The sequence below is a fragment of the Gallus gallus genome, chromosome 3 (genome assembly GCF_016699485.2).
Source record: "Gallus gallus isolate bGalGal1 chromosome 3, bGalGal1.mat.broiler.GRCg7b, whole genome shotgun sequence".
Classification (NCBI taxonomy): Eukaryota; Metazoa; Chordata; class Aves; order Galliformes; family Phasianidae; genus Gallus; species Gallus gallus.
In genome coordinates this window covers 27,013,705-27,035,440 of record NC_052534.1, presented here as the reverse complement: position 1 = coordinate 27,035,440, position 21,736 = coordinate 27,013,705, and the positions used below count along the sequence as shown (strand labels likewise).

At 38.8% G+C, this 21,736-nt stretch overlaps 1 protein-coding gene across 2 annotated transcripts in view; it reads left to right on the top strand.

Moving 5' to 3' along the window:
• PLB1 (phospholipase B1) overlaps window positions 1-21,736 on the top strand; it is an 80,711-nt gene that overhangs the window by 15,577 nt on the left and 43,398 nt on the right. For both annotated transcript variants that reach the window (XM_040698194.2, XM_040698193.2), the window contains exons 12-25: window positions 954-1,032; window positions 1,717-1,821; window positions 2,652-2,744; window positions 8,218-8,286; window positions 9,086-9,166; window positions 10,652-10,718; window positions 11,378-11,436; window positions 12,467-12,540; window positions 13,896-13,939; window positions 14,677-14,785; window positions 15,644-15,695; window positions 18,200-18,280; window positions 19,660-19,725; window positions 20,365-20,465. In XM_040698194.2, coding sequence (XP_040554128.1) covers window positions 954-1,032; window positions 1,717-1,821; window positions 2,652-2,744; window positions 8,218-8,286; window positions 9,086-9,166; window positions 10,652-10,718; window positions 11,378-11,436; window positions 12,467-12,540; window positions 13,896-13,939; window positions 14,677-14,785; window positions 15,644-15,695; window positions 18,200-18,280; window positions 19,660-19,725; window positions 20,365-20,465 — 1,080 coding nt within the window. The remainder of the gene's footprint in view (window positions 1-953; window positions 1,033-1,716; window positions 1,822-2,651; window positions 2,745-8,217; window positions 8,287-9,085; window positions 9,167-10,651; window positions 10,719-11,377; window positions 11,437-12,466; window positions 12,541-13,895; window positions 13,940-14,676; window positions 14,786-15,643; window positions 15,696-18,199; window positions 18,281-19,659; window positions 19,726-20,364; window positions 20,466-21,736) is intronic.

Below are 21,736 nucleotides of genomic sequence, written 5' to 3'. Positions count from 1 at the left end.
CTGGCCAAAAGAAGAAATTAAGTATTTAAGAAGAACATAAAAACAGTTATCAACTCCACTTTTAGGCATACAACTCTATTTGTGTATTGTATGAGGTTATTAAATGGCCCCCTGTGTACTTGTCTATTAGGCTGTGATAGGATGCTGGTCTTGAGTTCATATTTCTTCCACTCACCAGCTCTAATAAATCATTTTATCAGAAATACTGACACTTTAAAGGTTTAACTAGAATCTTGTGAAAAGGATAGTCTGATCCTGACTGGTGCTTACTGCTTACACCTGCAAGTCCCACTACAGGTTTTCAGATTCCCGTCTATACAGGAATTTTCAGCTGAGTTTATTTGTACTGGAACCAAACTAATCTCAAATATATCTAATATTGTTCCTGTCTACTATCTTGGGGGAGAGTCTGAGTTTTCCTGTGAGCTGCAGAAATATGCAGTATGGAGATCTCATCTTGTAGATCAGAGATTTGACTGAGATCAGCTAGCTACTTGATAATGTCTGGCCACTGTTTAGCATAATTAAGGATTTTTAGCACTTGAGCTCCTATTCACGTTTCTAGATGGTGGTCTTGTTGCCAAATACTAAGGCAAAAGTCCTTCTGTTTTGAATGTGTTTGATTTTCTTATGTGATGATAGAAAAGAAAGTGTTTGAAAACTAGTGCAGCAGTTTTAAGCCTGAACAGGCTGCTGGCTTGTGAAACCCTGTGCTAATCCAAGTCTGGCATATTTGCCAGCTGAATAGGCTTTCAAGCAAAGTAGCAGTTCAAGGCTCTGGACATGGAAATATTTATCACTCTGCATTTAAAATAATAAAACATCTACATGGAGTTTTGACAGTGTATGCAGTAATTTAGGCTTGAATATATGCTTGTCAGTATCTTAATAGTTTGTGCTTTCTGTCTAGTTTATTGAGAGTTCGTAAAGTCTGTTTTTCATCTTCTCTGCAGCAATTCAACTGGGAATCAGTGCAATTGCATTCACAAACACTCTATGCTAAATTATAACATTCTGAGGTGGTCCTATCAGGTAAGGCATTTTCTGTTGCTTGGTGCTTGTATTGCTAGATATGTCTGTCTGTCTATTCATTTTCTAGATTAAACTGAAGTGAGGAGCTATGAGAGGGATAGTGGTGAGGAAGATTAGAAACTGCTTTCTTCTTTTTTTTTTTTCCACTATATTGGCAGCAATCCTGACTCCATTTCTCACACTGGGAACAGTGAAGATGAGTTCTCTGCATATCTGAGTGACCTTAGCGTCTCTTCCAGTTTCTAGTGACTATTCAGCTTTTGGAACCTAGGGTTTGTTATAACCTATTCAGGAGATGGTTTCTTGTCCAGTAACTTGGCTGTTGATGCCACACGACTTAGAAGAGGGAATTTTTCAGTAAGACAAAGACAGCTGTGCAGGAATTTCTTTAAGAATGATGGGGAGGCAAGTAAGTAGAATATGTCACTGCCTTACTAAACGTGCTGTCCTGTCAAAGAAAATAATGGTAATTCAGTGTATCTTTCTCATAGCCACAGGGATTTTCTAACTATTGCGTAAGATGGCTTCATTCAATTACAGTCTTTGTTCTGAATTACAGAATTTGATTATTATGGTTTATTAGGGATGGGGATAATCCAAGTTCACTTTAAGCCCCAGTGAATTGCACATGTATTACATGCTTTACATAATAATGCTTATCTGATTAAATGGTTGTCCATTTAGGATGCTTGGGAAAAACTTCTCAAGTCTAAGAGGTACGATCAAAAGGATAATTTCACTGTCGTTCTTCAGCCTTCCCTCCAAGAAACAAATCTTTTGCTCAGTCTGGTGAGTAAATGCATGTTGCTCCATTCTTTCTGAAGTGTGTCTTGTGAGATTGAGCGCAGTATTCAGCTGGCTCCTTCCTATCTAAAAGACAAAGTTAGCTAGGCATGTAGAACACACCTTGAGATCTGGAGAAGGGGAAGGTATGATTCTGTAGATAATGGATCATTCAGTAAAGTATCAAAATCCAATAAAAAACACTTGGTGGCTATTTGTATAATAGATTGGTGGTGGGTAACAGTCTAGTTCACAGACACTGTAACAACTCTTTGACCATGTCTTAATTCCATTGTTTCCCTCCGCTCATTATCAGAACAAAGCGGACTGGGAGAAGGAAATCTGTCTTCCAGGCAGTTTGGGTCTGCTATGTTGCAAAACCTTCCTTTGCTGTCGATTCATCTTATGGCAGGCTTGTTTAGTTAATTGCTGGTCCATAGACAAATGCCAGACTTAATTTCCATGACCTGACTTTTCTTCTCCATAAATTGCTCTGTTATTTTCTCCAGTGCCATTTTATGTCCTTATTGGATTCTTTGTTTCCTCCAATTTGTAGCATCAAGCCACCTGACCAGCAGGTCACTGTGTGCAATCTTCCAAATTCTTAAATCACTTTCATTTAAAAGTAAACATGATCTCCTAAGACAAATTATTCATACTCTCTCTTTCTCTCTCTCTCTTTCTTTCTTTTTAAGCCTGTAAGCTAAGGCAAGTGTTGTTTATTCCAAACTGTTCATGTGATCGCATCTGCATATTTCCCTGATCTCCTATATTGTCACTACTGTGATTATGTTTTGTTGTTGTTCTGTTTTGTCATGCTCTCTATGATTTCTCAGAGCAGGGATGGTTTCTTCAGCACATCAAAGACCCAAGTGGAAACTCTGGAAGAGGATTATACTTTCATGGCTTTGAGCCTCTGGAAGAACATGGTGAGCAGTACTACAGATTTTGTTGCTTACTGAACTTAGTACGGACACTTGGTAGCAATTCCACACTAGCCAGGCTTTGAGTAGCCTGGAAGACAGGAAGGAGGAATGTAGGAAACAAACATTCTGTGATTTATTAGAGAGTGGATTCTTCACACTGAAAATAATGCTAAATGCTCTGTGGCTGCTACTTTCTACCAAGAACTTTTCAGAAATGTTTCCGAAGTAGCCCTGCTCCTGGGGAGTGGAAGAGCTGTGGCAAACCCTTTTGCTAGCCTCAATTCTGTGGCAGAGTGGCGCAGTGACAACTGAAGCTTTTTATAACCTGAGATTAAAGTGGTTGTACTATTTTGTTTTATATCCATCCCACTTTTTACTAATGAGTCTCATAAGTCATTTTTTTCATTCTGCTACTCTTGCTCATAGTAAAAAGTTGACAGGCAGGCTTGGGGAATTCCTATTGCTTCCTCTAGAGCTGGATGTTCTACCTAGCTAAGAAAATCCAAACAGTGGAACCTTAGAATGGGAGAGAAAGCATGTCTGAAAGAAACATGGCCTGCTGACCCGGTCAAGCTTTAAAACAATGTCCAATTCTGTAAGAGGCTGTTTCCTTCTGCAGGCTTGAGATGGTAACACACAGCATTTGTATGTGTAAGTGGGTGCATGCTCATACAGCTGGAGGAGTTTGCATTTCATTGATGAAGGGAACTAGTGAAGGAATGTGAGTTGTCTTCCAGTGAGACAAAAAAAAAAAAAAAAAAAAAACCAGACAGCTGCATTTATGCTCACTAGAGCAGAGTAGGATGTTACTGCTTAGTGCATGCCATGTTTAGATATTCCCTGATAGCACTAGTTTTGAGTAAGATGTTGATTTTACTGTTCATTCTGGATTAGAAGCTCTGTTTTCTGCTTTTTTTCCTAATAAACTTCTTATAACACACAGTATAAGTTACACACATGATCTTATTTTAATTAAAAGGAATCTGCAATGGCCAATGAAGTTAAAGATAAAAAAAAAAAACAAAACTGTTTTGCTTGTTTAGTATCACTCTTAAAATAAATCCATACAAATGGATGTGTTCTTGTTGCATTTCATGCTATTTTTGGCAGTAGTAATGCTGCTGTGACCATTTAAAGAAGTAGGATTTGCAGGAAGAAACTCTCTCTTATTCAACCTGATGACATAGCTAGAAATAATAGTTGTTCCAATAAAAGATATCTTTCTGTGTACATCTGCCACTTTAGATAGATAGTATGAAGCTTAGAGTTTAAAGCTGATCAAGCACTGAAACTTTAACCTTGACCAAATATGCTGCGTCCAGCCATCTAGTTTGCTGTTATCTGTGACACTCCTTACCATGATGTTAAAGTTCCCATCTTGATTCTCCTATTGCAAAGCAGATGCAATGATAAGATTCATGTTGGCCTCTATATCGTTATTTTGCCTTAGTCTCATGAAGTAACTAGCTGCGCTAATTGAATGAGCACAGCAGACACTGAAAGTCAGATTCCTGAAATCTGAATTAAATTTCTTGTCTCAGTTCTCTATATATAAAAAAAAAAAGATTGAGTTACTTAGACTGTCTGTGTCTCAGTGTCCTCATCAGTAGTGGCAGTACTTACTCATATCACATGGCTCCCACTGTCACTTAAACATGATTGGTAAGAAAGTGGATCCTCTGCAGATATTAGCCATTATAAATATTAAACCTAGACAGGAGAAAGCCCCATGAACATCCACTTTTCTGAGAAAAATGGCCCTTTTCATCTGTTTAGCACTGTGTGTACATTTTCAATTTTTTAAAATGAAATCCTAAATTATTTTTCCAACTAGTGCAGAAAATGAGTATTTCTGATGAGAAGGACCGAACTGCTGCCTGTTTGCTCGCCCATTTTGAGCCCCTGCAGCAGGAATTGTTTGGGGCTAACTGAACCAAGTTTATGAGAATTTGAGTCATCTAGGTTACAGATCTAGTCCTGTAGTCTGATCTATTATGTTTTCCAGGGTTTATCAGTTGGAAGATGACCTCTAGATGGAAGATGACCTCTATTTGAGTTATATCCATCTTTTACAAGACTGTGACAGTATCAGAGGTCACGTGCTTCTAATGGGCTTCACAACTTTTAAATTTTATTCTTCTTTTTTTCTATTTCCCTAATATCCTATGGTATAGATTTGTCTTTCTATGGCTTCTTACTGTTCAGTTTTTCTGATTTCACTTTATGTAGAATGTCAATACTAGGCATCCTGCGTATTCTTTACAAGGAGTTATGGTAGTATTAGCCATGCTCTGTAACACCTATTCTGCTTCTTCAAATTCCAGGCTCTGTAGAAAAGAAGAGGGCCAGAGCTTCTCTTCTGAAGTTTTATAACTATTGCAAACATACTCGGTTAACCCAACACTGATTTCCCTCTTGTGCCCTTTCAAATTCTTACACTCAGCTGGTAACAAATTCCTTCTGTCCCCTCAGATATGTTTTTTTCTTTGCAGCTTCTGCCTTGTGAAGAGCCTTCTTTCCCTCTGCTTCTTTTTTCTCTACACGTTTCCCCATTTTTCAACCACCAACTTTCCCGTATTTCAGTGTTTTTCCCCACTGTGAGGGGGCTCCCCTAAAGAGGGGACAACCTGGGTGATCTGGATGAAGATCAAGATGTGCCAAAACTACATGTTGCTAACGGTTTGTAAGGAGACTGCAGGAATTGTGGTGTCCCTTGGTAACTTTTCACCTTTGATTTCTGTGCCTCCCCTTTCATTCAGGAGGAATTTTCTTAGCACAAATGGTGATTATCAGAAAGGCACCTCCCTGGGTAGGTTCCTTATCTGCCTGTGATAGTATTCTGCCATTGTGTAAAAGGAGATGATATGAAAGATGCTTTCAGTGTAAAAAGCACTGGGTAAGTAACCTTATTGGATAAGGTTCACTCTAGCTGTCCTCTTCAGTAGAGTTAATGGTTTATACTGACAACACATAATGCATATTGGGAACTGATAGGAAATCATGGTCATGATTTATTGAGCAGCAAACAGCAGAATGAGGAGGTGCTAAGGGAATATGTTCAGAGTGCTTCCCTTCCACTATCAGCCCGGCTGTTCTTATGTTGACAGTGCTTGTTTTGAGGCTTGATACTAGCCTCTTTCTTGGATTGATTAGCTGCCTGTTGGCCAAAGGGCAAAACCTTGAAAATCCAGTGGCAATTGGCAGTAGCACTGGACTTCAGTCTGAGAAAAAAAGCTAGCATGTGTTCTAGGCATAGCTGAATATTTTTCTGTAACATTCCTAGTTATGTAGGGGCAGTGCAGTTCAGATGGTAAGCACGTCAGGTGAATGACATGAGGTAGTGAGAAAAGCTGAGAGCTGTTTGTTTACTTGAACGGTTTTGATGTTTACCACAGAGAGTCTGATTAATTTTGGCAAATGCCTACAACTTTATCTTTGTAAATATATCTGAGGGCAAAGCTCCTTTCATGTGCGTAAAGAACTTAGATAAGAGGCTCTTGTGCTTGGTGTGTAACAGAGAAGGCTCCCAAAAAAACATCCTGCAACTCAGAGAGAAACAAACCAAAACCAGGCAAGAACTTAAATGAGAACAGCACCCACATGAGGCTGTACCTGCTTCTCTCCTGCTCTCAGTGCTTTACACTGACTTAAAAACCTCTGCAGTCCTGAAGCAGACCAGCCCACTAGCCTGTCTACATGCTAGGATTGAGGGTAGGTTCTGGCTGACCACAGTGCAGATTCAGTGCACAGCTTCCAAGATCACCTGCATGGAAGCTGCCCATTTTTCCTGCGAGAAATGTTTCTGAGCAGTCTGGAATGAATCTCCTGGAGGAATCCATTCTCATTACCCAACAACATGCAAACGTCTAATACTTATTTCTAATTCATTTCTAGCTGAAAAATACCACTTTTGTACTTCTGTCCTGTGTTCTGTAGCATGATTCCATGCTGGAAGAATATATCCTTTTAGGAATGTTGTTAAACAGCTGTTTCTTGTTTGTTTTTTTTCTGTCCTGTGGAATGGAAAATTACCAGCTCCCAGCATATCTTCTCTCTGAGCTTTATTTTGTGCATTTCATGGACATTCCTTTTATTCCTCTTTCAAAAGAAAAGCACAGGCTTAGTTTCCTCAAGTCCTTCTTTGAAAGAATGTCTAACTGTGAGCCTATTCTCTTTCCTGTTTCTGTTTTTTGGGTTTTTTTCCCTCCACGTTATCTTCATTGAGAGAACAATCAAAATATAACAGAATTCCTGCCCGGCATATATCAGTGACGTCAAGCCTGTTACTGCCTTATTTCTCAACACCTTCAGTCCTGTTTCTTAAGATCCTGGCAGCTGCCACTGTTGATGCAAACTGAGCAGAGGTTCACTGAGGATTTTAAAACAGTGACCACCCCTTTGGGTGTGCCTGCCATTTAATTAGCTCCCAGCAAGGTGTATGAATAGATGAAGTGATTCTTCATGGTATTTACTTCTTCATGCTGTCAGTACTGAGTTTTGGGTTACACAATAATTCCTTACCTATCTGTCTTGTTGGAAGGCAAATAAAGGCCTGCGTATATAAGTATTATCAAGCCTCTATGCAGAGGTGGAGTGCACCTTTTGATGCTGTGTAGCATGTATCAAAATGTAGATAAATAGTTATGGAAATGGAATACATTAGCAGATATTTAGCTGAGTGAGCTACAGCCACCACAGAATTGATGCATGATTTTTTTTATATATATTCCCTGTTTCTGACTATTGCAAAATGAGTTTGCAGCATAAGGAGCACTAAAGCATAATGTTCACAAGATGGAAGGAAGAGGTTGATGCAACACAGATGTATCGCCCAATAGACAACTTTTAGTTTTCCATTTATATTAGGGATTTTTTATTTTCTCCTTCTGAGGTAAAGCAGTGTGGTCTTCAACAAGCCCTCTGTATAATCTGACTCAGAGCTGAGTTTTCTCAAGAGGTTCAGTAACATAATTTTTATTGTGGTAACAACTCTTTTGCTTTCTCATACCTGGCCCAACTGGGAAGTAAAAGTGACTTCTTAATTGCAGCCAAGTATAAGCTATATAAGAGGAGGGAATGAATCATAAATATGATTGAAGCTCTGCTTCTCTAAAGCATGTCCATAGTTGCTGTGGTTGAGCTGATAAATAGTGTCTCAGTTACAAATAGCCAAATGCTGTGGTGTGAGCTCCATGCCTTGCAGCCAGCATTTCCAAAGACAGAGTTAATATGTGGATGGTTCTTCTAATGATGACAAAATGACAGTCTGATCATAGGAGCTGAAAAAAGGGCCTCTCCCAGATTTTGTAGGTATGCATGTAGTATGTAAATTAAAATCACTCACAAGCAAAACAAGTTTTTAATATGTATTAACCTGATGGATAACTCCAGGCACTAGAGTCTCTGAGTTACTGCTGCTCTCCCATCCTGCCCCCGCACAGCGCATGTATAAGTCCTGTGTTGTGTCCCTTTCTAGTTGGAACCAGTTGGGCAGAAGAAGCCATACGATTTCACAGAATTGCATCAGGTCCAGTGTCCATCTCAGGTAAAAGCATTTCCTTATTACTGGGAGATTTTACCAACTCTTTGTTGAGTTTCCAAGTTTTCAGAGTTCTTAGAAATGTACGCTTTCCTAAGATACTGCACTACAGAAAGTGCAGCATTCCTAAAGCTAATTGACACAGTTTTTATTGTAAATAGATGAAACTCAGAAAACAAGAACTTCTGATAAAGTTTAGTTAAGTCATCTTACTGTCATTTTTTTATTTAAAAGCCATCTAATCTGAATTGTTAAATTGTGAATAATGAATAAAGCATTATTAGTATCTTTCAGCAATAAAATTGAATCTATGCATTTTATATAATTTGACTTTTCTGTTATTTGATTCTGTCTTTATCAGATTTAACTATTTTCATCTGTGAAATTCTCAGTAACTCAGTAGTATCTTCAGGGTCTGAATATCTCTGAGGTTCAAAGAACATATTCTTGAATGTTTTTGCATTAAAGTGTTGACTTCAATAATTTAATAGTGATAAAACACTACTGGCATCACAACGCTTCACTAAACAGCAATCAAAGCATCAAAGAAATTGAATTATCTGTTTTGTTTGATGTTAGGTTTGAGGCAAGAGGTAGCGTTGTGCCTAGGGCATTCAAAGTCTCAATTTTCAAGTCTAACCTGGTTTACTTCACCCGTTCAGTGTTCATTCAAAGATTAATGTTGTCTATATTTTCTTCTTATGGAAATCCTGTCCAGAATAATGTAATATCAGCTGTTTGTATTTCCACTATTGTGGGTTTTTGTTGTTGTTGTTTTTTAAACAAACTTCTCCTACTTCTGCAGGAAAATCCATATTTGTTCACTTACCGAAATAGTAACTACTCACTTTTCCAAGAGATATCAAACACTAAAGAAACACTGCAGGTAACATAGAACTGTTTACATCATATGGACTAAGTGTATTCCAGGGAGTGGGACAGGTGGGTGGAATTGTATTGGAGCCTAATTAAGCAATGTTACTGAATAAAAAGCTCAAACATTATTTCCATGCTTGACTAAACAGTCAGATACTTAATAGCTTGTTTTCTTGATGGATTTTGTAGAGTGTAACTCATGGTAGATGTCTTCAACCAGCCGAAAGTAAGCCTTGTGTTCACTGTTAAGAGTGTTTTATAAACATCCAGTTAAGTGTTAAGTTCTCTGGAATAAGGAAATAGTGAAAACAGGGCCCTTTAGTTTTACTGTAGAGGAAACTAGATCAAATCAGCGTGACACCACTGTGTGGGTCTGATTTCATCTGGTGTACTCCATGGCAAAACTGATAGACAATAATTCTTTCATTTTTTTGTTGTTCCGTAAGTTGAATATTAGCTGCATAGAGATAAGTAGCCATGCTTTTTTAGTCATGGCTCTCTGATTCTGAGCAGAATGTGATGCTCCCAGACAGCTACAGAGGGAAAGCACAAAGCTCATCTTTGTGCCCCAAAATACAGTGTCTAGGCTATATCTGCATTCAAAATGGACTACATGTTTTTGGAATAGTAATGCACGTTTCTCCTTTCATTTTAATGCAACTCCAACTGTTTTGCTAGTTACTAATGGTGTGTAGACCTCTGTATGGGACAAACAGTACTTGCCAATCTGATTTTAGAAATAGTATTCCTTCTTATCTCCTACATCATAACTGTGTTGTGTTTAAAGAAAACAGGAAAAGGGAATAATGGGGCAAGACAAAAAATACCCTTAGAAAAGTTAGTTTCCTTGAGGAGTGCTCTAGAGTGACCTGGAGCAATTTCATGTCCTTGAGTTATGTGCCATGGTCCATTCCAGTATACAGTCAGCCTTTACTATGGTAAACCTTGGGGGTGTTTCTGTCAGTGGGCTGCAACCCAAAGGTACTAGGAGGGTAGAAATATTGTCACCCTTCTGGATGGGTACCACAGCCCTGCTAGTGCCTGGCTGTAGCATTCACTTTACACCTACAGCCTAACCATCAGGTTGAAGGGCTGCACATTGAGAGGACAGGCTTGTGGCCTGCTGGCAAAGGTACAGTTCAGTGCTAGGATATTCCAGGGGTGTTCAAGCACAAAAGGGTGTGAGCTCACTTAGTTGAGAATACAGAAGCGTTAAAAATCACTTAGCTGAATTTAGCATGGCGTAGAGTCTGAAATAAGTGGCCCTACAAGTAGGCAAGAGTAGTGTTGTGCTAATGTAGACATGCAATTTGAGTGGTCTGAATTTCTGTCTGCCTTCAGAGGGTTGGTTTTAGCACGGCCTAGGGAAAGGCTGAGGTGATAGATGTGCACAAAGTATGTGGGGAAGTCTGTTGACATAATGTTCTGAGATATGAATGGTTAATGACAAGTATGATGAATCTGATGATAAGAGTTGCATTATCTACTTTTCCAGGAGAGAAGTTATGGAACAAATGTTCCTTGTTTCAACCAGGGTCCTTCTGATACAGTTCCAGATTCAGGTACAGTATTATGCAATTTTTTTTTTTTTTGTAGATCCACTTCATTTGATAGTTGAAGAGGAACAAAAACTGGATTTAGTTAGAAAATGTGCACTTTTCTGTGAAGCAGTTATATTCTATTGACTTTGATTTAAAAATCCTTTGAAACAACATAAATAGTTGTACAGCAAGATACAAGTTTTCACTGAGGGATAGTGAAAACTTACTCAAATGCACCTTCCAGATACAAGGAAAGAAGTGGCAATGGAAAAGCCAGTAGGTTGTCACTGCAAAGAGCCATGTGGAGCCCTGTCCCGATGGGTTTCATCTTCTCTCGGAAGCTACAACAAGCCTTGTATTTTTACCTTGTGCTGGCACTGGAGCTGTGCCTGCCTTTCAACAGTTTCCACCAGTTAGAACAGATTGGAGAGTACAGATGTAAAACTGCTATCTTACTGCTTTCCTTGTCAATGCAGCTAACGTCAAATTAAGGTACCATACATTTTTTTTTTTTTTTTGATGACTTGGTATCTGTCATTCTGAGCTGTTGTCATCATGATTATTACAATTATGTCTTTGTTATACTTTATGTTGATACTAAACAAAAGTTTTGATAACTATCACAATTTTAAGGTTTTTTTTTTTAATTTTCTCCCTCCTGCTGCTTTTATTTTTATTAGTTCATAAGTTGAGACCAGCAGATATTCGAGTGATTGCTGCCCTGGGAGATTCAATCACAGTAAGTAAAAATTACTGGTTAACTGCCATTAAAGCAAGTAATGAAAGACCATTTCTGAATTTTAACATGAGAGAGAGTGCATACTGATATGCCTTATTGAGTCAAATGCAGTTTTCACATATTTGTTTCAATACTCCACCTTTACTGACTGGTAATCAGATAATGAGTCGAATGTGTGCACGGTTCCCATTTAAAGTCCACAAGAGTGCTGAACAAGGAGTAACTGCAAGATTGGGTTGCATAGCAGCACAAATACCCTGCTATAGTGGACTTGCAACTTGCTTTTCCTTATTGATTCTATTCAGCAATCAAGGTGTTGTCCTTCAAAGCTATTAGTAAGCAGAGTAAACAGAAGATTCTGCAGCTAATGTGGAAACATAAAATAACACTAAAATCTAGAAAGCCTTGTTCATTTAAACTGACTACTTATTTGAGGAAAATTACAATAGGTTATCAGGTGTATCTAGTAACTCATGTAAAGAATCTTTTAGCAATGCTCCTGGAGGTACATAAAAGGGTTACACATAGACTGGCTGTGATTCTCCAATCAACAATGACTATTTCACTGCTTGTATCATAATTTGTGTTTCTTATTTCTGTAGTAACTACTGTATTTAATCTTTGCAACCCCTTTTCTTGGGGAAAACGGGAGAGGGAAGATGGAAAATCACTGTACCGTGTTTTAATGCAATGAACATAGTAATGAATTATTCATTCAAGGCCACTGCTATTTTATTTATTCCTTATGCAAATTTGGAATTATATGAACATTTTGAACACACTCAGCCACCTTACCCTCACTTGATCTAATCAAGAAGTTGATAGAAGTGGGTAATTTACTGGAGCAGAGTTGAAATACCCTCAGCCCTTGATCCTCTTGAGAAAAAATATCTGTTATATTTTGGGCAGACGATACAGCTTGCCTTGTTAACATTCTCCTAAATTATTTTCACTAGGATAAGTCAGAGAGCTAGTTATTGTAGCAGTTCTTATTTTCTGAAGGTGATCTCCATTTCTCCTCTGCTTTCAGGCAGGTAATGGGGCAGCATCCAATCCCCATGATGTTCTGGATGTCCTGACTCAGTACCGAGGTATTTCTTGGAGGTGAGTACGAAGAATTCCCACCAATGGGAGGGAATCAATTTTCTTGGTGTTACATATATACACTTGATTTTAGGTAACGAGTGGAGATTTTGTGGAGAGTGATTTTGACTGTGTTTTGTATAAAAGTGTTTGTGGTTTTACTTATGATAAATAACATATTCACACCAGTGAGTACCTGAAGTATGATGTAGTGTAGCTGGTCTAAGGCTGTATGTGCAAATGAAATGGAGTCATCAAGATGGCCCCTTTCTTCTCTCACAGTTGCAGCTGTTGCAAATCTCAGATCCCAGTTCAAATGCACCACTTAGGCATTCTGCATTTCTGTCCCTGCTATTTCAATAGCTCGTCTGTTCTTGCCCACTGCAGCCTATGTCATTCATTTTTCTCATTTAGAACTAATAGTCTACAAAAAGTCAGAATGAGATCCTTTTTGTTGCTGCTATTCCATCTGCAGTCAATATTTCCTCAGCCCTTCCCCGGTACTATTTATGTTATGCAAAACACATGTCAGTTATTAGTACAGACTTGTAGATATGCAGCATTTTAATAGGCAGGTCAAAAAGTAATTCTAAAGAGAGGCCACTGTTTTCACTTAGTACTTTGCAAGTGTTTGACTTTACACCAAACCTGCCAGGCTGATTTTCTGCTCATCAAATTATTACCCACCTGAGAAGCTGCAGATTTATAGAGATTTAAACAAGTACTAGAACACTTCAAAATATTCTATACCAAATTATAAAGGGATGCTAGAGAGTTGTAAGTCCCTATTTTAATATTTTGATCTTTAATGATATTCTACTGATTTTTCTGGGGAAAAAAAAAAGTATGCTAGCATTCTGTAGCACACAGATGATGAATGTTACCAGTCTGGTAGCAGTCTTCCAGTTGAATGAGACTGGGGTGAAGGGCTGGGGAATAGAAAAGATGTTGAGTCTACTCATCACTCTGAAATATCTACTTTTGGAACCTGCTATGGGTAAAAAAGAGTTATTAACTACAAATTGAAGTAATAAATATTTTAACAGAGATAACAATAGTAAAATGGCAGCTTTTTAACATTTTTATTTCTGTCAGCAGTGTTTTAACATCTCTCACAAGATGTGAGAGACTGAAAGGGCAGTTAGTGTACAGGGCTGCTACTATAATTATGGTTATGGTGGTCTCTCTGATTTTGTGATCCTTTCGGTATGCACATAGAGGGTATACTTTGAATTAATACCAGCAGTTGGTAGAGAATGTACTGTGTTCATCTGTGTTTGTGTGCAAGAAGTGCATGAGGGGAGCTCCCTTACTTACTCCACTGCCTTAAGAAATCCACTGTATTTTGGAACATTTCTTGTATTTTTTTTTTTAAGTGTTGGAGGAAATGAAAACATAAGCACGGTCACAACACTAGCAAGTAAGTGCATTTTTCCATAAACCTGATAAATATCTGGAGCTGTTTGATAAAACATCCTTTCTTATAAATCAAATAAATTTTTTTGCAGGAGGACTTCCTGTTTGTATCATGACAGAACCAATCACTTTGTATTCAATGTCCAGTGCTGAGTAGAATTTGCTTAACAGATGGAATGTAACTTGTGCATGACTTAACCATGTATCTGTCGTTCTAGGGGATTAGTTGTTTCTGTGTTCTGTTGGTTATAATTCTGTCCCAAATGCGTTGGGGTTAGGTGAAACAAAGACGCTAGATCATAACCTAAAGTAACTGGCTTGACTGTATGGGAAAGTTGTTTCAGGCAGGTGTGGAATCATTTTACAAGATTGGATTTTATATGCATTAGAGATCAGAGCATTTTAGTTCTGTGGTGTTTGTAAAGTTGCTCTGCAATCCAAGATCTGGAGGGACATCCAGGTCTTTGGGTTTAAAGTATCTGGGAAGATGAGGCCGAAGGATTTGATTCCTACCCATCTCCATTTAGCGAGACTGAATGAGTCTCTTGCCTGAGCATAGGGTTACACAGCCTGAATTACCAAGCAAAAATATATTTTCAGCCTTGCACATTTCTTAGAGGTTAATTTTTGACAGATATCTCTTAAAGCTTTTAAATATTCTTGTAATAAGATCTCATCTTTATGACTCTGCTTGTTATTGCTGAAGTAAGCAATGTTTCATGGCGTTCTCTTTTTCTGCAGACATTCTTCGTGAGTTCAACCCATCCCTGATAGGATATTCCACTGGCACTGGAACACAAACTACAGAAAATGCTGCACTCAACCAAGCAGTTGCAGGGGCTCAGGCAGAGTAAGATGAAAACTTTTATTTTGAACAGAAAGTTGATTTTTTTTCTTCTAAAACTTGGCATGAATCCTAGAGTGTGGCAGTTAAGGCTGGTAGGCAAACCCTAATGTATTTCTTTAGTCCATCTTTAGCATGAAAGCTGACAAATATGGTGGGGGCTTTACAATATGTCCTGCCTGTCAAATAAAAGCTTTCTCTAGCATTATCAACCAATCAGCCCAAAGCACTTCACAGGCACTAATCAGGAAGCTTCATATCTCTATTGTGAATGTCTCCACTGCACTGGAATTATATTCCAGCCCTCTTGTCAGTAGGACCAAGATTTCATATAGAGAAACCAAGATAAAAAAAGAATGGATTGCTTATGGTCAGTCTGTGGTAGAGTTGGGAATTAGCTAGAGACCACTACGCTCAATCTTCTGTGAAATTCATACAACATCCTTTTATTCTTGGGAGAACTTCTTATAAAATATGCATCAGTGGCTTGAGGCCATGTGATAACACAGATGCGTGCATGGATACTTCAGTGAGATGTATATTAATAGCATCTGTCTGATGTTGGGAAGGAGTAAAGTGCATTTGGTTTGTGATAGCGCAGTGTGTTTTCTACATGTATCGTTTATAGAAGTGTAACTACGCAGCATTTGCAAAGCGTTCAAGTGCTTGTTGTATGCTGTTTCCTCACTTTTTTTCATCACTGTCTCAAAATACAGCATTTTCTGGGTAATCACACCTCTCATCCCGCATACAGCAAAAACTGGAGTCTCAGTATTTTTTTAGTTACAGATGCCCATTCATCAGCTTTCTTCTTTGCCTTGCTGTCTATACAGGACTTCTTTTCTATTTTTATTTATTTTTTAGGGATGTTCCTGCACAAGTCAGAAGACTGGTGGACCGAATGATGAATGACAGTGTGAGTTTAACATATCATGAATATCTTTAAAAAGATGAAGAAATTTGGCATTATTTTTAGTAACAGCGTAACACGCTGCAGCAGATGCTAAACATAAATCTATGGGTACAGCAGTGCACAGTGTAACGTTCAGTGCAGAATCATCCATAACTTTGTCTTAGCTGAATTTGTACCAGTGTGTGATAGGTCGGTCGTGGTTTAACCCAGCAGGCAACCAGACAGCACATGGCTGTGCGCTCACTCCACCCAGCTGAGTGGGATCAGGGAAAGAACTGAAAAGTGAAAGAACTCATGAGCTGAGAAAAGGAAAATTTAGTAAGACATGAAAAAACATACAAAGGTGAGGGGAGGAGAAAGGAAAAAGCAACAAGAAGAATAAACAAAGAGAGTGCACAGTGTAATTCTCACTGCCAGCTGACCCGTGGCCAGTGTACGAGCAGAGGCAGCAATTCTGGCCACCCTCTCCTCCAGTTTTACTACTGAACATGATGCTGTGTAGTAAGGGACATCTGGTACGGGACGTCCCTTCCACCATTTTAGGTCAGCTGTCCTGGCTGTATGCTCCCCCCCATCTCTTTGTGCACCCACAGTGCCTTACTGGCAGAGCAGCACGAGGAGCCTGAAAGGCCCTGGCTCTGTGCAGGCACTGCTAAGCAACAACTAAAACATCCCTCTGTTAACAACATTATTCTCATCCTAAATCTAAAGCACCATACCAACTACTAGGAATAAAATTAACTCTATCCCAGTTGAAACTAGGGCATGTTTTTGTTTTCAAACCCAAACAATTGTAACCTTTCTATCAGTTTTTACCTTCACTGGCTGGTAAACTCAGTACAGTTGCTTCCCCTTTCAACCTACTTTGCTCTGTAAGGTTTCTCTGCTAGGATTTTACTTTAATGCTCTTAATTGTTTTGTAAGCATATGTTTTTGCCAGCTGTGAAGATGCTGGCTCTTGAGGACAAATTCTTTAAATGGCAAGTCATACAGAGTGAATATGGGAAGGACTTGTTTTCATTAAAAACAATTTAATCCCTTCTCTGAGTTAGTCATCAGCTGACTTCTGCCTTCCACACTTGTTGTTAGGAATTATTTGATTAATGATCCATAAAATATGTATTAGGCTGAGGATTATTTACGTATTTTTCACCTAACTACTGCTTTGAATGTTTGCCATTTGCAATTTGACATATGTGCTATGCAATCAGTGACCTTGGTTACACGATATTATTTTGGTACTCCAATTGCGTATTTGGAGAGCAGCCAAGAAGCCTTCAAGATAACTGTGTACATATCTACTATGAATAATCAGGTGAATACATATTGGCAAAAATTGCATACCTTCCTTTTTTTTTTTTGTGCACTTTGTGTATGAGATTTTACTTTTACAAGATTTTACTCTGGCTTTGTCTGAAATGAGATTAGAAGGGATATCAGCTTACAAAGAAGCAGCTGGATAGTTTTTATTCACACCAGTATTTGCCAAGGCTTTCAAGGAATACTCTGCTGTATTTATGAGCTTGGGAACATCACACAACAAATGAATGCAAATATATTTTACATAATGAATTAACTAGAAAGAATGTTCTTATTAGCGGTAATATATCTTTGATTTAAGAGTTCTTTTTTTCTCCTCATAGAACACCTGTTTAGTGCAGGAGGAAAATTTTCTCCTCGGACTTTTCATTTGGATAAGTACATTTTGAGACCAAGCTACTGAACAGTGTGTTTAGCAACTGGTTTGTGTTACCTTCAGCCTTTAAAGACAGACACTTTTAAACCGCTTGAGGCTGATGTACTATTCCTGCTTTTTCCTAGTGGTGTTCTGCACTGAAATTGAAGTGTTAAGGCACTGAGTACAGTGTCAGCTACATGTTACTAATCATATCTGAAGCTTTTCTCAAAGCTAAGAAGGTTTATGTTTACTGTAGCATAATTACCTTGCATTAGCTATTGCTTTGCAAGAGCCTTTCAGAGAAAAATTACTGTAATTTTTTTTAAGCACTATTGTTAAATAGTTGATAATGCCCCTCTATTCTTTGCAGTTTGTCTCACTGCAGTACTGAAATATGTTGCCCTCCTGGGTTTTCCAGCAGGATAGCTGCATTATTTATGACACAGTAAAACACATACCATCATTTCTGCAATGAAGACGTATTCCCAAAGCTGCTGGAGGAGTCAGTCAGTGTATACACAAGACTGACACAAGAGGGAAAAAAAAAAAAAAGGCAAAAAAAAAAAAAGCATGCAGATGGATTTTTGAGCAATAGTTTTCAGAAACCAATAATTTTGCATGATACTATTGATACTGTAAACCTTATTTAGATCACAGTTGTTTGTACATCCTCACAGTTGTGACTACAAGTTCTTTTGTCATGGAGACGCTTAGAGGTAACACCAGGTTGCCTGAAAAATATTATATTTGTGTTTAGTCTGTTGCCTGGTCTTCATTTTATTTTACTTTCTTTCCTCATAACTTCCATTCCGTCTCTTTCTGTGCACAGAGAATAAATATGCAGTCTGACTGGAAGCTTATAACGCTTTTCATAGGAGGAAACGACCTATGTAAATTCTGCGAAGATCCTGTAAGTCACCCGCTGCCCGCAGAGTGAACTTGGCTACCTTGTGCAGCAGCGTTGAGACTGTTCACCTTAATGACATGATAAACGAAGGGATATCTTTAGAATGTCTGTAAATTACATAACTGTGGCTGCTTTGTTCCGTTGTTAACTAAGATTGCCTTCCTGCTATCTAGTTACCTGTAGATAAAAGATACTGCCAAAGTTTTGCCCTTTTCCTTCACCTTGTGCACAGTCATGCTTAAAGTGTCTCTCTTGCCAGCTTCAGTGCTATGGCAATAGTTCTACCCCCAGCTCATGATGACGTGATTATATATAGTACAACATAGTATAAAATATAATATAAGCATATACATACTATATGTAACCTTAAGACTTCTCGCATAGTGAAGAGATGTTATTTTCTCATCTACTTACAAACAGCAGAGCATGTACTTTTGCATGATTAATTTCAGATCAGCCAAACAACAACGAAGCACAATAAAATCAGGTCTAATTTAAGCATTGCTACCTTCTGCTCCTGATGTCAGACAACATGGTGTTTGCACATAAGTGTGGGTGACTGGGAGATATCAGATTGGCATCCAGAGATCAGAACGATACCTCCTTTATGTCCCAAAATGACAGATAGTGCCAACTGTAGTGTTCTTGGTGAGCTTTGATTTAGGAGACAAAAAAGGGAGCTGGAGCTGTCTAGTTTTGTAGAGTGGGCAGGTGGAGCTCAGAAGGAACTTCTGCATGACATTAAATCAAGGAGAATTAAAGCTGAAAATGAGAAAGAAATGTTTCTCATAGGGAACTTTATTTTATTATGGAATAGGGCCACATGTGAAGAAATAGAAGTCAGATTGAGACAATTGAATGAGATGATTCAAACCACTCAAACTGAACAAAGATATTTTGCTGCTAAGTGGCAAATATAAAGTGGGTTTGAGACTTATTAAGTTTCTCTGGTACATTTTTTTCCGCGCAGAACTCAGATGTGCCACTTAATACTTGTAGGAGGTAAGGAGTACATAGCAAGCATGTTGCTAATGTTCCATGCTGTAGAAGTTATCTTACTTTTATAAAAGTTGATCTCTCCTAATGTTGGTTTGCTGCATTTAAGAGTGGCCTAGACCAGTGTGGGGTGGAGGATGTTGTGTGATGACTGATACTGTCTCCTGAATTTGCTGCCTCGCCACTACCTCTTTTATTGTGAATAAATAAGACAACTGTGATAGGAAAGAAGAAAAGCAGAGACAGAGAAAGTTTGCATGGGACTCTGTTACCAGTGACCCAAGAATTAGAATGTGAACACTGCTCTGACAGATGCCAAATTGTCACTATTGTGCCTGCTTGAGTAAACTGATTGACAATAAAACTCAGTCCTCTTATTTCAACAGATACGCTATTCTCCTGAAAACTACACCTATAATATTCAAGTAGCTTTGGACATGCTTCACAAAGAGGTAAAACAAACTTTTTTAGTATGTGTGAATGGGGATTGTGTCCTGTTTGTAAAGCTGCCACTGGTTACTGATTGAGAATTCAGTTTCTTGCGCATAGGAAAATCCTTGTAGAGGCAGAAAGGGCTGCAGAAATATTTTCCAGAAGGAATAAGGATGTGCTGAGTTCTAGCTGCTCTTCTACAGGCGAATAATGTAAAAACTATGACAAGTCTGAGCAAACACAATATTCAATGACTATCAAGTGCTTTGCTCATTCATTATATTGCAAACAAACTCACTCTTTCTTGTTAAAATCAATTCTGATCCTGCTGGTGGGGATGAGGTTGATGGTGAGACTACTGAAACAGCCAGTATTTGAGCCATGCTGGAACACCTTGTTTGGACTTTTTGGATGCCATCATTTTCAAGTGACCAGTCCATTAACATTCAAAACAAAAATAGCTCGTGCACACAGGAGCTGTAATTTGGTATTGTCTGAGAGGGGATTAATTATTAAGAAAGTACTTTGCACGTTGCTGTTATAAATAATGTATGATGTTTGAATCAGCAGGCTGCTCTCTGAGGCCTGCTGTGGCTATGTAAGGACAGAGATGGCACCCTGCTTCAGGAATCAGCTGAGTTTGCTTGTTCTCTTGGCAGGTTCCACGGGCATTTGTGAATCTGGTGACAATCCTTTCCATAACAAGCCTACGGGAGTTGTATGCAGAGAAAAATGTTTCCTGTCCAAGGCTTCTTATGAGGTTTGAAGATGATTTCTGTAGCTCGCTCTGTTGTTCACTGAAGGCTGCAAGGTCTTCTTGGGAAACTTCCTAAAGGGAAAATGTTCTACTATTTTATCTGTGTATGCGCATGTACCTAGACAGGAATTTCCACCTGCATTTAGAAGTACCTCTGTCTTTCTCTGTTCCTGCACTGGAGTCCAACAGTAACCACTTTTAGCAGAGCTGCCATTTTAATGACTTATGCTGCAAGGGAGTTCAAGCCAGAGCTGAAAATTCAGCTGTGCATTCTGTGGGCAAAAACAGAAAAGAAAAAAAGAATCATCGAATCGTAAAGGTTAGAAAAGACCTCTTAGATTATCTAGTCCAACCGTCCACCTACCACCAAGAATGACGGGTCTTTTTGTTTGTTTTTAAGTTGATCACATTAATCTAGTTTTATTTGCAGATTAACTTCTCTACAATCTTAATTCTCCCTCTTTCTTCCATTGTTTCTGATCTCTATAATCTCATTATAGAGATTATTAGTTTTAGATTATAGAGGTTATTAGTTTTCCTTTTAGTCTCTCAGGACACACCACCTGTTGCTGTTTGGCTGAGCAATCCTCCCAGGCCAGTGCCAGTCTAACACGTTCAGGTCTGTGCTTTAGCAAGCTCATGGTGACTCAGGTGGGGGCTGCCGTGTTCCCCTAGACTTGCTCCCTGGCAGGGCTTGCCTGATTTTGGAAAAGCAAGAAATATCTGTTTTTCTAGACAGAAATTCAGAATACCTTTGTCCTGTGAGTGTAGGCAGCCACTGCTCCTCCTGCTGCTTAGGTCAAGAAGCTTGTGCTGTGCAGCCTGGTCTAGTGGTTGGTAACCCTGCCCACAGCAGGGGGGTTGAAATTCAGTGATTTTTAAGGTCCTTTTCAGCCCAGGCCATTCTATGATTCTATAAGGCAGCATCAAGTGCAAGATATCCTTGGAGGCCAGGACCACAGAAGAACTGCAGGGTGTCCTGTACCCAGCTGCTTCCCTGAAACATCTGTCTTGAATTCATCCCACCAAATTACTGCCTTCCCAAGGGAACCTGCTGCTATTGACAGGGTTGGTTCAGAGACCTGGACAGCCCCATGAAATAAGGTGATTTTCCAGGAGAAGTGTAAATGCAGCTCTCTTGGTATGATTTAGGGACTGTTGGCAGTTGATAGAAGAAAGCCAGCTTTTAAATTTAGTGTGCTGGTGCTTCTGATATCCAGTTGCCATTTCTTTTTAACAAAGGTAACAGAGTATATTGCACGTAGGATCTTGAG